Source organism: Tachypleus tridentatus, chromosome 6, assembly GCF_004210375.1.
Source record: "Tachypleus tridentatus isolate NWPU-2018 chromosome 6, ASM421037v1, whole genome shotgun sequence".
NCBI lineage: Eukaryota > Metazoa > Arthropoda > Merostomata > Xiphosura > Limulidae > Tachypleus > Tachypleus tridentatus.
Window position 1 is genome coordinate 84,005,472 of NC_134830.1, and position 17,189 is coordinate 84,022,660.

The 17,189-nt window shown below is 37.8% G+C and overlaps 1 protein-coding gene across 6 annotated transcripts in view; it reads left to right on the forward strand.

The window, feature by feature from the left end:
- The window catches only part of LOC143252935 (F-box/LRR-repeat protein 4-like), a 138,761-nt gene continuing 121,572 nt past the window's right edge, over window positions 1-17,189 (forward strand). For 3 of the 6 annotated variants that reach the window (XM_076505829.1, XM_076505834.1, XM_076505833.1), the window contains exon 1: window positions 3-314. In XM_076505829.1, the coding sequence (XP_076361944.1) occupies window positions 108-314 (207 nt within the window). In that variant the 5' untranslated portion in view covers window positions 3-107. Of the gene's footprint in view, window positions 315-17,189 lie in introns of all 6 variants that reach the window. The other 3 variants (XM_076505830.1, XM_076505831.1, XM_076505832.1) reach the window with 2 other exon arrangements.

A 17,189-nucleotide genomic window follows, 5' to 3' on the forward strand; every position in this document is an offset into this window, starting at 1 on the left:
TAAGCTTATATATAAGCGTCTCGCAAAGACAGAGCTGTCGTTGTAGATATTCTACGCAATACGTATGAAAGTATAGCGAGCAATAGTATTGGTGGGGTGAAGAGATAATGACATCTTTGGGTTTTTATGTCGCAAAAAGTAAATGCCAAAATGTAGAGAGCAAAGAGTTAATTTTGAAGCAGTATGTTTCAGATGTAGTTGATTTCAGTTCTCAGTATGGCAGCGATTTCAGTATCTCTTATACTGCAGCAAATATTATTGGGAAGCCAAATATTTATCCAAACTATGGTGATTTCACTAAAGCATTTATTACGGTATGTTACAAAACTTATTCTAATAGTAATTCTTGATCAATAAATAAATAATTAAGTATTATAATAAGTTTAACACATATTTCTTAAGTTAATTGTAACTTTCTCAAAAACCAGAGTTTACAAATTATAGTAAGTCATGATATTAAAATGAAGAACTATTTCAAGTTTTAATGAGGAATAATTTATTTAAGAGTTGAAATGATTGTTTCTGTTGTATCACTTGGTAGCTGTTGAAACTTTAATAATTACTCATTAGCAAATTTTCTAATTTTAAAATTACTTTTGTGAATCTATAGATGTAGTCATGACCTTATGTAGGTTGCAACAAGGGGACATTTACCATCACCCTGTAATTTCAGAAGAAAATTTATGTAAAAATGTATTAGAATATAGAACCAGTTGATGTTTAAATAATGAAATTTGTTTTAAGTAAATAACCCATAATCAGTCAGAGCATCACATTCTTTTGTTATCTTTTCAGAAAAGTGTGGGAGTTGGGAACAATTTATTGTACAATTTTTTTGTGGTTTTATTGTTATTCTTTTACTTTAGGAACTATTAGAAATTTAGAGGGTGGAAGTTAGGTGGAACTTTCAGTAGAAATATTTTTAGGGTGGTCTTATTATTATTAGTATTTCCACTTTTAATATTAGATGAACTTTCAAAGGGCAACTGCTTTCCTGCAACTGGCTGCAGACAATAAAAAGCAATAGGAGCTGAGATGTGGGTACAAGCACTCAACTTTGCATTCTAATTTAATTTTTCATGACTGCTAACTAGTTTTTCCTATGTGTTTAGATTTTGTCTTAGTGGATGGAATATCCCCAATGCTTTGAGCACTATCACCAAAGAAGATGTTTATGTATTTAACGCTAAGACTGAAAACTTGCAATGGAATTTTAAAATGAAAATAATTTTAAGGCATACATATATGCTCTTGCACACTTCAGTATTGGTTACTTGGGGATTCTAGTTAGTATAACTATTAACTTAATATGTGAACTATGCAGAAAATTAGTACTGATAAAGTAAATAAAATCAAAAGGGAGGACTGCATTAGAAACAGTAAATCAAAACCTCTGACTAATTATATTAGTTTGTTATAACCTAAAAACAAGCTGAAACAAAAATTTAAAAAGTAAACAAAAATGCTGCACTAATTAAAAACGTCCTATTACTGAATTGAAATATACGTTAAACAACCCTGGATAAAATCTTTTAATAGTAAGAAGAATATCTAACCTTTTATAGTTGTATGTATTATTTAGGTATATTACAAAACGTATTAGTAGACTGGGAAGGAAGTAGATATATACCAGTATGATGATACCTGCTGGAAAAAAATTAGTCTTTGAAGAGAGGTTAAATGTTTTCTTTAACGGACATTAAAATTATTAGTATGATTTAAGTCTTATGTTTGAAATTATAGGATGCTTGGATAACTGTGAATGAAAAATATTCAAACAGTTCACTTGCACATTTTCCATTCACCAGTTATCCAAGTATCCTACAACTTCAAATGCAAGATGTAAGCATTATGAGGTATAAATGAAAGTTTTAGATGTCCAGATTCAAATGTTTCTATTTTTGGTACACTTATTTATGCCTAAAACTTAAAGTTTTGTGAATAGGATGATTCATAATTTGGTTTACATCTGTAAGGAAAAATAACTGCTGTTGGTTACAGTGATTGATTACTAATTATGGTCATCACAAAGTGTTAAAAAAGAATTGATGTCTAACACTTGTTCATTCTTAATTCCTGGAAAACTAATAAACATACACATATTAGTGGCAAAGAAATTTTGAGTAGATGAAATTTGTTCAATTATTTTATTAAAGTATGAACCATTACTTGCTGTGTTGTTAACACAGGTATGATCTCCATGTATACAAATGTTTGCTGTAGTTGTTTACTATAGTTTACATTTAATTTCATTTAAACAAAGGTTTTATGATAATTTGCTAATCACCACCCATTGGTGAATATTAGTTTCTTGATGCTTTTATTGGCATTAATTTGTCACTTTCTCTGATTGCATGAAGACTTAACTGTGGATGGAAACATGTCTTAATCACGTTGCTCTTTGAACTCGGAACTATTTATAATAAGCAAGGTACATGTTGTTGTCTTCAGTGTATGTTTATTGGTGAAACATTTGTTTTTCATATGGTGTATAGTTTCTACTTGTGCAGCAACTTTTGGTTTTAGCATGGCACTTAAAGTGTAAAATGAAATTGTCACTCATGGCATTTCATTGTGTGCCCTGAAATTTATTCCATGATCAAGACTGTTCTTGAAACTTACTTTACTGTTAATATATTTCTAACTTTACAATTATTGAAATGCTAACTAATTGATTTTAAACTGCTATGATCAATCTCACTTTAATAATTTATGTGTAAGCATGCTTATAATATTTAATTATAGAATAGGAAGAGCCTACAGATGATTAAATTTACATGCTGACCTATGAAACTAACAAAATATTTGATTTTATGTATATTGGACTTATTGATGGCTTCCAATATGGATTTCTGTCCACTCTCTATATCCTACCAATTTCGTATCACTATTGAACATGTACCTAGCATATGATAACTCTCCACTAATAATATTGCATCATCTATATCAGCACAGCTAGCTTCCTCTTCTTTTCCTGCTGTGTCCTCACTTTCTCACTTGATGCAACACTGTTTAGTCTCTTTTTTTATTTTGTGTATGTCATTTTTGATTCTGTATATTTTCCCCATAATTGTTTTTTGTTAAACAGTTTTCAATTTCTGTTTTTGAATTCAATTATTTTAACAACGTTTTTTGCATTTGTTTCTTGTTCTTGAATTCTGAGCAAACTTTGCGTAAATTTGAGGCTCAATGTATTGAATATGGAAGTTCCTGCTACCTGTTATAGTTAAGAACACTTCTTGTCTGACTTTCTAGGATTTGGTTCAACTTCATATGCAGAGGAGGTACATACCTGAATTTGGAGGGAACTAGATTCTTGTGTTTGGCTGATGATTTCTTTTCCTTTTCAACCTCACAATATTTATGAGGAAGAATAAAGTTGAGCAGAAGACAATTTGGACTCTTTTCTTTTTTGGCACTTTCCCATTTCAGTTTGTCAGAATCCACACCTATTTAAGAGATTTTGCCTTCCATTCCTTTTTTAGAGCTTGTTAATTTGATATGTAGTATTTTGCATCTTTTTCCTTTTGCCTGTGTGATGCGTTGTTGGGGAAATTCCTTCTGATGAGTTTTGTTTTTTCTCCAGCATCAAATATTACAGCTCATGATCAAAGATTTTTTCAGTTAGGTGATTGTATGCCCTGTCCCTTTTATTTGTCAGACCTTCATGCTCTGGTGTACCTTCATTCTTCAGATCTATATTTGGATCCCCTACTTTCCTTTCAGGGTTTGAATATGGGACCAACTGTTCATTGTAATCAGGCTCAATTCTGAAGGATTTGTTTTCCCTTTCCTTCCTCTTATGTAATCTGTCTTCCCTCCAATTATTGTCAGAGGCTTTTGTTGCTTCCGTGAACTGCTTTCAGATGAGTTCAGGTCACTTCTTTGGTCTGTCATGGTTTGTTTGTAGGTCTCTGCCTATTCTCTTAATACCTGACTCATGTTGTCGAGACTTGTTGCGAAGGGTCCATGACTTGCAGGGTGTATCTCTCCTATTTCTCCCTGCAGTCAGGCTCCCTTCCAACACAATATCATACTTGGAAGTTGTTCTGGTTCCTTGGAATCCAAGATTGATGTGGCTAAATTACACTCTTCTTTGTCATCTCTGGCCACATGTTTTTATTGCTCTCCACTTTTTCCCATCACTTGCTCATCTTTGTTTCTTGTTGTTCTCCTCCTTTGTCCCAGTCTTTGCCCTTTTCTTGGCACTCTTGACCCTATATTCCTTATTCCCATTCTCGAGCTGATTTAAGGTAGCATTATAGGTGATGCTACAGAAGTTTCTAGACTAGTGAAAGGCAGATTTCTCCATTTTTCTGTCATGTGGCAGTATTTCATGACATATCCATAGGTTCTATGAGCTTTGTCAAAAGTTCTTTGTCTTCAGTTTTAAGCCCCCATCTCCCCTTTCCTATTCCTCTATTTCCTTTGCACCCTGATGGGATCCAACATCTTTCAGTCATTTTACCAAGGCTATCCACAACCTGATTCACAAAGAGGCTATAAAATGGTTATGGTCTGTACAACCAGGGCTTTATTCCCATTATTCATATCATTATCTTTGGTGTGCACATGAGGGTTATGGCCCTGCCTTTTGGATTAATCTTATTTCCTTATGTGTTTTATGAGGTGGTACAAACTTTTGCCCAGCATTTTCACTCAATTGTTTTTTGTTTTTTTTTTGCACTCAAATTAAATAGATAACTGGCTTCTGCTCACTGTTTCCTGTCTACAGTTCAGAGAACACACGTTTACTCTTTGAAGAAGTAGTGCAACTGGGATTCCTAAAAAAGTTGGAGAAGTCTGCTCTTACTTCAATTCAAAATCTTGTTCATTTGAGGGTTTTCTTCCAACTTCAAGTGGCCAACCTTCTCTTCATTCTTTGAGACATGAAGCAAGTAGTCTTACAAGGCTTTCTTCTCACACTCTTTCTGCTCAGTAGGTTCTATCTTTTTTTGGGGTTGAGCTCACATGTGTTCCTTTTATAGGACACTCCATCATCAGTGGAACTTCTCCTCAAACTTCTTGAACCACCCTGTTCCCTTTAATTTCGTAATCAGAGCTGACTTGACTTTGCAGGTAGACAGGAACCAGACCATGGTAAGGGTTCTGCTTCATCCACTTCATCCAGATTTATGTCTTTTCATGGATGCATTTTTAGAGGATTGGGATGCTAATCTCAACTCTCAGGAAATATCTGGCCACTTGGTGGTCATGGAGTCTGCTCTGCATATCAACATTTTTGAACGTGTGGAAACTTATCAAGCTTTGTTTCACTTCCTTTCTCTCCTGTGGAAGAGTTGATTATTGTACTCTGACAATTCCTTAGTGATCACTTATATTACTAAGAAAAGTGGCTCCAAATTCAGGTCTCTGTTCTTTCAGATCTTGTATCTTGTTTTCTGGCTGACAATCACCACATGGTGGCCTTAGCTTGTCATGTCCCTGACACCCTGAATCTGGTTGCAGGTTCTTTATCTTAATCTAACAAGATCCCTCCCACAAAGCAGTTTCTTGATATACAGATTTTCCAGCAGCTATGCTCTCAGCTGGGGAATCTCGTATTGATGCGTTTGTAACCCACTGGAATAAGAACATTCCTTTTGGTCTTTGAATCCATACCCACTAACCCTCAGTGTGGATTCTTGCACATGGTAAGGGGATCTCCTAGGGAAGGTTCTGTTCTTTCAGTTTACCTTCTCTGGAATCTAAACGTCCACCTATGTGTTTGCTGTGCGTGGTAACCCGTGAAGGGGAGGAGAGGATCCTAGTGGTTGAGGGGTCCAATCGTAACACACAAATTTGGCCTTGAATTCCTGCAGATCGGTAGCTTGGGGTGACTCTCATAGGGTAAATTTGCTGGTCCACTTGGGCTAGAGTCAACCAAATACTAGTGTTTGATGTTCTCAACAGGTGTTGTGGACATTGTATCTGATACTTGTGTTTTGGTATATTGCTCATGAAACCGTAGCATTGCTACAGTGCCCTTGTTTGACATTGTAGTGCATCCCCTCGTAGGGCTCCATGGTGGGTGGGGTCAGTGAGCACTGAAGTATTCTTCTTTTTTATTATGGATCCTCCAAATACAAACTTAAATAAAATAGTGAAAATACAGTCTGTAGGTAAACAACCACATCTTGAAGTTTCTGAACAGCAATCTTCAACATCTGTAACACCAGTACCTCATTTTCTTATACTATATTCTCTTCTAGACAAACCTGTTCAAAGTCAGTAAAGAAGCTTCACTCTGGTGACATATTGGTGGAAACATCCACATCTCAACACAGTGAACTCCTCTTGCGTTCAAAGGTGATTGGGGATATACCTATTGAGGGTACACCTCATGCTACTTTGTATTTGTCACAAGGAGTTATTGTTGAGAGGGATTTGAAAAACTTCCTTGAGTCAGAGATTTTTGGTGGTTTCTCCACTCAAGGAGTTTCTACAGTAAGGCATATCTCCACTGGCAAAGATGGAATTATGATGCTGACCAGTGTCCTCATTCTGACATTTACATCACTGTGTCCATGTTATCTTAATTGAAAGGTACAACCATACTTTCCAAATCCTCTCAGGTGTTTTCAGTGTCAGTGGCTCAATCACTCGATGACATCATGTCACAGTTCCTTGCAGTGGTGAGGATCACGATGTGTACGAGTGTGAAATGGACCCTCATTGCTTCATTTGCAATGGCTCTTACATGTCCTACTTTCTTTCTTGCTCTAAATGGTTGGAAGGAAAAGAGGTGCAGCATTTGAAAACAATTCTAAACATTACTTACCCTGAGGCTCGAAAGTTGCTGTCCATCACTTCATCTCAGACATATGCTGCTGTACTTTGTTCCACTGCTACAGTGGGAGAGCAGATGGATCTCTGTGCCTCCAAAAGAATCATTCTCAAACCAAATGAAAAGTCTGTTAAAAAGGTTGATGAATCAATATCAACACCCATCTCTGTCCCTAACATACATTCAACCAAACCTCAAGATCCACTTCCTTTGGTTCTTGGTGTGGTCATTTCCTCAGGTACATCTTCTTCTCCCACCCCAAAATGTAAAATGTTCATTTGTTCACATCTTCAGTTGCTTCTAACAACAAAGACCTGCCCAGTTGACCCAAAGAAGAATCCATGGAGGTCGACAGACCTCCCTCAAATAAAGACAATAAAGAAAAAATGTGATCTTAAACAGAATGGCTTTACCCAATTTATCTACACATAAATAAAAATGACCACCTTGATACAATGGAACTGTCGAGGTTTACATTTTAATTTGGATGACATCAAAGCACTGATTGCTTTTGACCATCCTATGTGTGTTTCCTTACAGGAAACATTTCCGAAACCTGCTGATACAGTCACCTTTCAGAAGTTCTCTTTGTACAGAAATGACAGGCTGTGTAATGGACAAGTGCATGGAGGGGTGGCACTGTTTGTTGATCAGCATGTGTCCACCTTGTCTTTGCCACTAGGGGTGGTACAATCACTGTTTTTTTCTCTTTATTTGTCACCTGGAGAGACTTATGATCAATCAGATCTTGATGCTCTCATAGAACAGTTGCTGTCTTCATTTTTAATCATCGAGTACTTTAATGGACATCATCCCCTCAGGGGAAGTGCTTATATTGATGGAAGGGCTTGTTCTGTAAATTGTATGGTCTCTGATCATAGCCTTTCTTTTTTCAATACTGGCTTTTTATAATTATTTTCGTGCACATAATCTGTCCGTTACTGCTATTGATCTCTCAGTTTGCTCTCCTTCTCTGTTCTCCTACTTATCTTGGAGGGTTGACAATAACCCACAAGGCAGTGATCATTTTCCTGTAATTTTGAGAGCGACTGGCCATGGTAATTGCCACCTGACTCGCGTGCCCCGGTGGAAGCTGGATCAAGAAAACTGGTTCTCTTTTACTGCTTTCACAGAACTTGATCCTGACATCTGTAAGCCATCAGTAGATGACTGTGTGGCAACAGTAATTGACTGTATTATACAGGCAGCTGATCTATGTATTCCTAAAACCTCGACATATTTTCCGTAATATCCTTGTCCATGGTGGAATCCTCCCTGCCACATGGTATGGAAGGCTTAAAAAACAGGCCTGGGATACTTTTTGTAGGTGTCTCACATTTTGCACCACATTGTTTTCCAGCAGATGGAAAAATCTGTGGGTAAGACTTCAAAGCCAGAAGTACACTTGGATTAAGTTCACAACCAGCATATCTTCTACCACCAGTTCCAAAGTCATATGAGACAAGATTCAAAAGGTCAGTGGGGAATATAATTCTGTCTCCCTTCCAATCGTGCTCTATGATGGCCAGGAAGCAGCTGATACCTGGAGCATCACCGATACTCTAGGTAAAAGCTTTTGCCAGGTATCTAGCACTTCTGTTTTTTTCTCCACATTTTTAGCCATCAAGACTTGGGCAGAGTGATCATCTCTCTCCTTTTGTGCTGATTGTTTCTATGACTATAATCGTCTGTTTACACTGGTGGAACTTAAACTGGCCTTTCCTCAGTCTGCCAGTACATCAGTTGTATCTGATAATATACACAAAGAAATGCTGCTCCATTTATTTCCTACTTCTCTTGCTTTTCTTCTGAGTGTTTTTAATTGAATCTGGCAGGAGAATGTTTTTCCTGATGCCTGATGCAAGGCTATTGTCCTACCTTTCTCTAAGCCTTGGAAGGATCCCAAGATTCCTTCAAACTATTGTCTGATTGCTTTGATAAGATGTCTCTGTGTACGACCTTAGAGACGATAGTTTATGCTCATCCTGTTTGGTTCCTCGATTCAAACAACCTCTTATCATTCTTCCATTGTGGGTTCTGATGACAGTGCTCCATCATGGACCACCTTATTCAATGACAATCAGAAAAGCCTTTCTCAAACAGTAACATCTTGTATCAATATTCTTTGACATTGAGAAGGCTTGTGATACAATGTAGAGGTATGACATTTTGAGAGGCCTCCATTTATGTGTTGAATGGCCATTTGTCCATTTTCATAAAAATTTCTTAATGGACAGGTGATTCCAAGTTCATGTGGGTTCGATTCTTTCCCATTCTTTTCTACATGAGCTTGGAGTCCCTCAGGACTGTGTTTTGAGTGCCACACTTTTCAGTATCAAGGTTAATGCCATCACTGAACAACTCCCTCTTACTGTTGCAAACAAGCTTTATGTCAACAACTTTCACATCTGATTTTAATCATCAAACATGAGGTATATTGAGAGGTAGACAAAGTCCTTGGGACTTATCTTTCACCATAAGCTGACCTTTGTACACACATCAAGCAGCTACTGGCCAAATGTACAAGAGCACTGAAAATCCTCCATGCCCTCCCTTCTACCACTTGGGGAGCAGATCAATGTTCTATGCTAAAGATATATGGCACTCTTATTCAATCGAAACTAGACCATGGATCACTGGTCAATGGCTCTGCCAGACTCTTTGCTTTAAAGATGCTGGACCTCATTCATCATTAAGGACTTTGGCTCTGCACTGGGGTTTTCTGCACTTCTCCAGTTCAGAGCTTCTACATAATCTTATGAACCTTCTTTGTACCTCTGCTGTTTGCAACTGTCTGTACTAAATGCTTTGAAACTTCATTTCTTACCAAAGCACCCCACCTGGGGTTGTGTTTTTCTTCTTCTGTGAGCCATGGTTTTTCAGAATGGACAATCTGCCATTACTCATTTTAGCCTTCGTATCCAGACACAGTTGGATGATTTTGGTCTGTCCATGGATAATATTGCTGCATCCATTGGTCAGCCCATCCCACCATGGCTTATTATAGTCCCCAGATGTGACCTATCTTTAAGTCATCTGAGAAAAGCAGACACTCCTGATTGGAAATACTGTCTGTAATTTGCTGAACATCTTTTGAACCATCCTTTCATTCCTATTTGTACAGATAGTTCAAAATCAGGTGACTCTGCAGGCTTTTCCATGGTTTGTTGTGGTTCAGTGGTTGTGTGCAGAATCCTCTCTACAGCTTCTGTGTTCACTGTTGAACTGTATGCCATTTCTCTTGCCCTGGATCACATAGAAGCTAAGCAGTACTCAAACTGCACTGCACAATTCATACTGACTTGCTTAATCCTATACTGGCCCTGGTATCGCTACACGTTGGCTCACACCCTGTTCTCGCTGATATTCAAAACCGACTGACCCATTTCTCATTAACTGCTACTTCTATCCAGTTTTTCTGGATACCTTGAAGTTGGTATTTGTGGGAATGGGCTCCCCAACACCTCAGCTAAATATGTCTGCTCTGTCACTGTCTCTGCTATGCCTATTCCATACATGAACCATGTATGGTCCTATATTCAAGGCTTGACTCTGTGCCACTTGGCAGTTGATTTGGATTGAGTAACATGAAAGCAAATTCCAAATAAAACCCTCTATTCGACTCTGGCTATCCTGCTTTTGCATAGACTGGAAAGAGGAAATTTTAACTAGACTATGCATTGGTCACAGTTTTTAACATGTTTTCTTTTATCTGAGACAGACATACCAAAGTGTTGTCTGTGTAACACTCAGGTCCCAATAAGCCAAATATTACTGTCTTGCTATTGTTATGACTCTCAAGGATTGCACCATTTTAAACATGTTCTGTCTTAAGGTTTATCTGTAATGTTAGATAGTATTATTGGCAATCAGGACACTGTCCATCTTAGAAATGTTTTTAGTTTTTTTAAAGGCCATTGATCTTTTTAATGTATTTTAATTTTGTAATTTATAATTTAGACCTTTTTTAATGTGATTCTTTTCTAAGAATTAGAGTACATCTTGTTTGATATGAAATTAGAAAATGTCTGTAATGTCAAATAACTTGAAACCAAGACTGGATAGGCTAACTTCAGGTGACTAAAGCTACTGTTTATAATTTGAAACTTTTATTTCTTTACTTTTTGGAAATGGCCATAATGCCATATAACTTGGAACCAGGAATGGAAAGGCCAACTTCAGGTAACTGAAGGTGGTTTTTGAACTTACCTTTATTCTTCCTGGTGAATTACAAAGATTACAATTATCTACAGAAAGTACGTTATATCTTGTAGTACTGTAGTTTTTCTCTTATTGCTGTAGATTGGATGTAAAAATTCGTATTAATGCTATTTATGTTTTTAATTCAAAAATTAAACTTTATTTTGTTTTACCTTAATTTCCTTTTATGAGTTTTAATAATTTTACTTTAATTTTTACTTTTTACCAGATGTTTGGTGCAGAGAGTCTAGTTGCATTGCACCATAAAACACCAAACCAACGAACCATACCCATTAGCTCAAGGAGTGGATGCATTCAGTCAAGATTGGAAATGTCAACACATCAATGCCTCACTTCTTATTCAATTCCTAATTAAAGTTCTATCCCTTATCTCAACCGGTCCATGTCTAGTACTCCTAATGATTTTGTTTTGACAAGTACAACCATGGTTTTTGCACTGTTCTGACCTGTAATTGTACAGTCTCTCCTATCATTGCATCTGTCTTGTTTTCTTCTCCATCAACCTCGGTCAGATTGTTCATCCAGACATCATCACTCTCCATCTTCCTACATAGCTTTTGTTGGCTCATTGCCTCAGTCCAAGAACTTACTCCACATGTTTATTATTGGATTGACATGATCTTCTTTCTTTTCTGTTTACCTTTGGTCTCTTAAACATGGTTTTTGTCCTTTCTGTCCTTCCATTCTCCCATTTTCTTTAATTCATGTGGTTATTTGACAAAAGCTTGTCCACTCTGACTGTGTATCGCTATGGGGCATTGTTGTTGTATACTGTACATTTCCTCAATTTTCATAAGGTTTTGTCTGTCCCTGTCATTTCCTTCCTTTTTCACTTATTTTGGGTCAGGCATCCTTCATGTTTCTTTGAATTACCTGGTTAGGATATCAATGTTTTTTTATGCTCTTCCTCATCCTCCCTTTAAACTTTTGTCTATGTGCTCCATATACCATCTGTCCTTCAAAACATATCTCCTTATCCTCCTCACTTGTAGATTATTTTGATCAGATATTTATACCACTAATGTTGCCCAAATTATTTACCATTCCACTGATGCCATCTGGTTCTTCTTTCTCAAGACCTATACTGCCTGTGAAGCTGTCAAGCTTTCATTCCCTTTTCCTTACCTTTCACCTGTAATCTGTTCTCCCATTCTGATCCAAATCAACTTCTTTATCCAATTTCCTCCTTATGGGCATTTCCTCAGGTACATCTTCTTCTCCCACTCCAAGATGTGAAACAGTAATTTGTTCATGTCTTCAGTCACTGGAATCTTCTTCTATTCAACCCAGGGCAGGAGCCATGGAGGCTGATAGACCTCCTCGCATAAAGAAAATAAAGAAAAAGATGTGGTTGAAAACAGAATGGCTCTCCATCCAATTCATCTACACATAAATAAAAATGGCCACTTTAATATGATGGAACTTATGAGTTTTATTTACTAATCTGTATGACATCAAAGCACTGATTGCTTCGTACTATCTTGTATGTCTTTCCTTACAAATAAAACCATTCTGAAACCTGCTGATACAGTCACCTTTTGGCTGTTTTCTTTGTACAGAAATGACAGGTTGTGTGATGGATGAGTGCATGGAGGGGTGGCACATGTTGATCGGCATGTGCTCTCTCTGTCTTTGCCACTTGATACACCAGTCTCCTGAGGAAGCCTATGAACAGCCAGACCTTGATGCTCTCCTTGAATGGTTATCATATTGCTTTTAATTTTGGGGACTTTAATGGACACAGTCCTCTCTGGGAAGTGCTGTTAGTGATGGAAGGTGCTGCTCTGTAGAGCTTATGCTCTCAGATCACAACCTTTCTCTTTTCAATACTGGTTGTTATACTTATTTTTCATGCACCTACTCATTCTTTTACTGCTATTGATCTCTCAGTTTGCTCCCCTTCACTATTCTCTCACTTTTAATGGATGGTTGACAGTAACCTATGATGCAGTGATCATTTTCCCATCATTTTGAGAGAGACTGGCTGTGATCGATACCATCCAATATTTATGCCCTGGTGGAAGCTGGATCAAGCCAACTGGTTCTTTTTCACAGCTCTTGCAGAATTTGATCCTGCCATAGTCTGTAAGCCATCAATAGATAATTGCATGGCAGCAGTGACTGAGTATATTATACAGACAGCTGCTCAGTGTATTCCTGAAACTTTGATGTGTTTTTCATGATATTCTTGTCTGTGTCACATTGCATGGATGGCAAAAAAATGGGCCTGGGATACCTTTCGTAGGTATTCCACGCTCCCAAACTGTATTACTTACTGGTGGGCCCGTTCACGTGCTCAGCAGGTAAGACATCAAAGCTGGAAGAAATCTTGGTTTAAATTCACAACCAGCATCTCTCCTACCACCAGTTTTAGAGTCATATGTTACAAGATTCGAAGGGTCAGTGGGCAGTATAATTCTGTTCTCATTTTATCTTGCTCTCTGATGGCCAGGAAGTAGCTGATGCCCAAAGCATCACCAATACTCTTGGTGAAAGCTTTTGCTGGATATCTGGCACTTCTGCTTTATCCTTTACATTCTTAGCCATCAAGACTTGGGCAGAGTGATCATCTCTTTCCTTTCAAGCTAATTGTCTCTATGACTTTTATCATGCCTTTGCACTGGTAGAACTCAAACTGGTTATTCATCGGTCTGGCAGTACATTGGTTGGACATCATGATGTACAAAATGGTGTTGTCAATGAGAGTTCTGTAATGACAGCAAGACAGTAAAATGTGGCTTATTGTGATCTGAGTGTCATTAAGATAACACATTGGTGCATCAGTCCTAGGTAGAAGAAAATGATGAGTTAAAAACTGTGACCAATGCATAGTCTAGTTAGGGCAACTTCCTCTTTCTGATCCTTATGGAAACAAAACAGCCAAAGTCCAATAGAAGGTTTTATCCAGAAAAGCTTGTTTTGACGTTGCTCACTCAAAGTTGACTGCCAACTGGCAGAGAGCTGAGCCTTGTATACAGGACCATAGTCCATGTATGGAACAGGCACAACAGTAATAGTGTCAGAGCTGAAATAATTGCAGTGAGATGCTTCTTGTAGCCATCTACCAGTCTCTGACATCGGTTTGAAAAAAGTTTGCCCAACTCCTCAATGCAAAATTCTGTCAGCTGTGAGATGTTTGAGGGGTTTCTTGCATGTACAACCAGTTTCAAGTTGCCCCACAGCATCTCAATGGGATTAAGATCTGGGCTTTGACTCAGACATTCCAGGACTCTCCATTACTTAGTTTTCAGCCAGTCCTTGGTGGATTTACTGGTATGTTTGGGTCATTATTGTGTTGCAGGGTCCAGTTTCGCTTCAGCTTTAATTTTCTTACAGATGGACTCGCATGTTCCTGAAGCACCCTCTGATACACAGTAGAATTCATGGTGGATTCTATGATTGAGAGCTGTCCAGGTCCTGCTGCAGCAAAGCAGCCCCAAATCTCCATGCTTCACAGTTGGTATGAGGTTCTTTTCCTGGAATGCTGTATTTGGTTTATGCCAAACATGTCCTCTGTTCTGGTGTCCAAATAATTCAATTTTGGACTCATTTGTCCAAAGAACATTATTCCAAAAGTCCTGGTCTTTGTCTACATTCTCTCTGGCAAACTTCAGTCTGGCCTTGATGTTTCTTTTAGAGAGCAAAGGTTTCCTCCTTGCACACCTTTCATGCAAGTTAAACTTGTGCAGTCTCTTTCTGATTGTAGAGGCATGCACTTTCACATCAACAGTAGGAAGAGCCTGCTGAAGGTCCCATGATGACATCTTAGGGTGTTTGGAGATCTCTTTTAGCATCTTGCAGTCTGCTCTCGGGGTGAACTTGCTTGGACGACCAGATCTGGGCATGTTGGCAGTTGTTTTGAAAGCCCTACACTTGTTGACTATTTTCTGGACAGTGGAATGGCTGATTTCAAAATCTTTAGGGATCTTTTTAAATCCCCAACCAGACTCATAAGCTGCTACAATTTTCTTTCTGAAGGCCTCAGACAGTTTTTATGCTTTCACCATGGTGCTCACTCTCACTTCAACAGTCAGGAGCACACCAAACTAAATATCTGAGGTTTAAATAGGGCAAGCCTCATTCACAATGCTGAGTAACGATCTTCTAATCATGTGCATCTGGTGTGATACACTTGTGTGTGAGTTGAGCCATTTTAAGTGGCTATAAATGTGGGGGTGTCCTAACTTTTTCCTCAATTAGAATATGCATTTTTGTAGAATTACATTTTACATAAAATTTTAGTCTTTTCTTCAGTTTTAATTGTTTAGTTATATTACTTTAATCTCTCAGTATTGTTACAATTGAGATTAAATATCCATTTCTCCACAATTGTTAGAAAAATTCACAAGCTTTCATAGGGTGTCCTAATTTTTTCCATGACTGTAGATGTTAAAAAGAAATGGGCCAGTTGGTTTTGAATTTTGGGAAGAAGAGGGTGAGAACTAACATGAAGTGATTCCAGGGCCAGTAGAGAACTAAGTGAGTCAGTATAAATAGTAGAATACGAGTATTGCTTAGCTTCTATGTGATCCAGGGCAAGGGAAATGGCATACAATTTAGCAGTGAACACAGAAACAATAGAGGGGATTTTGTGTGGAACCACTAAACCATAACAAACCATGGCAGAGCCCATAGTCACCCAATTTTGAAATATCTGTATAATTGGAAATGGAAGGATGGTTTGAAAAATTTTCAGTAAATAAAAGACAGTACATCGGGAGTATCCTCTTTTCTCAGATGACTTAAAGAAAGGTCACATTTGTGGATTGTAATAAGCCATGGAGGGATGGGCTGACCAGTAGATACAGCAATGTTATCCAAGGACATACCCAAATCATTCAACTGCAGCTGAATATGAAACCCGAAAGGAACAATGGTAGATTGCCTGTCCTGAAAAAGCATGGTTCACTAAGGCAGAGGTATGGAGGAGGTTCATGAGACTCTGCATACAAGCTCTGAAATGGGGAAGTACAGAAAGCCCCAATGCAGAGCCAAAGTCCTTGATGATGAATGGGGTCAAGCATCTTCAAGACTAAGATCCTGGCAGAGCCATAGACCAGAAATCTGTGGTCTAGTTTCGATCGAATAACAGCACAAAATATCTTTAGCATAAAATATTGATCTAATTTCCAAGTGATGGAAGATGAGAGATGAAGGATGTTCAGTGCTCTTGTACATTTGACTCATAGGTGCTTGATGTGGGGTATAAAGGTCAGCTTATGTTCAAAGATTAGTCACAAGAAGCACAACTACTCTGACACAGAGTTCAGGATTGAGATGAATATCTTGTTGGCAGCAAAAGTGCATGCAAATGGTTTTAGAGAGAGAGAGAGAGAAGTTAAAACCATTTGCTGTGGTCCACTTCAGTAAACATATATGGCCAGTCTGTAGCTGCTGCTCATGTTCGACGACTGACGCGAGATGTGGAAGTCATCGAGGTAGAGCCTGTTTGCAACAGTAAGAGGGAGTTTTTCATTGATAGCATTAATCTTTTTACTGAAAAGTGAGGTAATCAAAACAAAACCCTGAGGGATTCCAAGATCCTGTAGGAAAGAATGTGAAAGTGCCAACCCCACACAAACTTGGAATTGCCTGCCCATTAAAAAAACTTTTAAAGAAAATAGCCACATCACCCATATGTATGGAGATCTCGCAAAATGCCATACTTCTGCATAGTATCTTAAGCCTTCTCAAGGTCAAGGAATATTGATACACAATGTCATTTGAGAAAGGCTTCTTTGATATTTCAAGTCAAATCAGGTGGTCCATGGGTGGGGCATTGTCACTGGAACCCACACTGGGGGAATAATAGGAGGTTGTTTGATTTGAGGAATCAAACAAGATGAGCATTACTCTTCCTCTTTAAAGGGTTACAGAGGCAGCTCATCAAAGCAATTCAATGGTAGTTTGAAGGATTGGTTGGTTGGTTTGGTATTTTATGATGCAAAGCAACTGGACTATCTGCACCAGACATATGGTAAAAAGTTAAAATTAATGTAAGTTATTAAGATTCATAAAAGGAAATTAAGGTAAAACAAAACAAAGTTTAATTTTTGAATTAAAAACATAAATAACGTTAATTCCAATTTTTATATCTAGTTTACAGTGGTAAGAGAAAAACTACAGTAATACAAGTTGTAAAGGACTTTCTGTAGCATAATTGTAATTATCATAACTCACC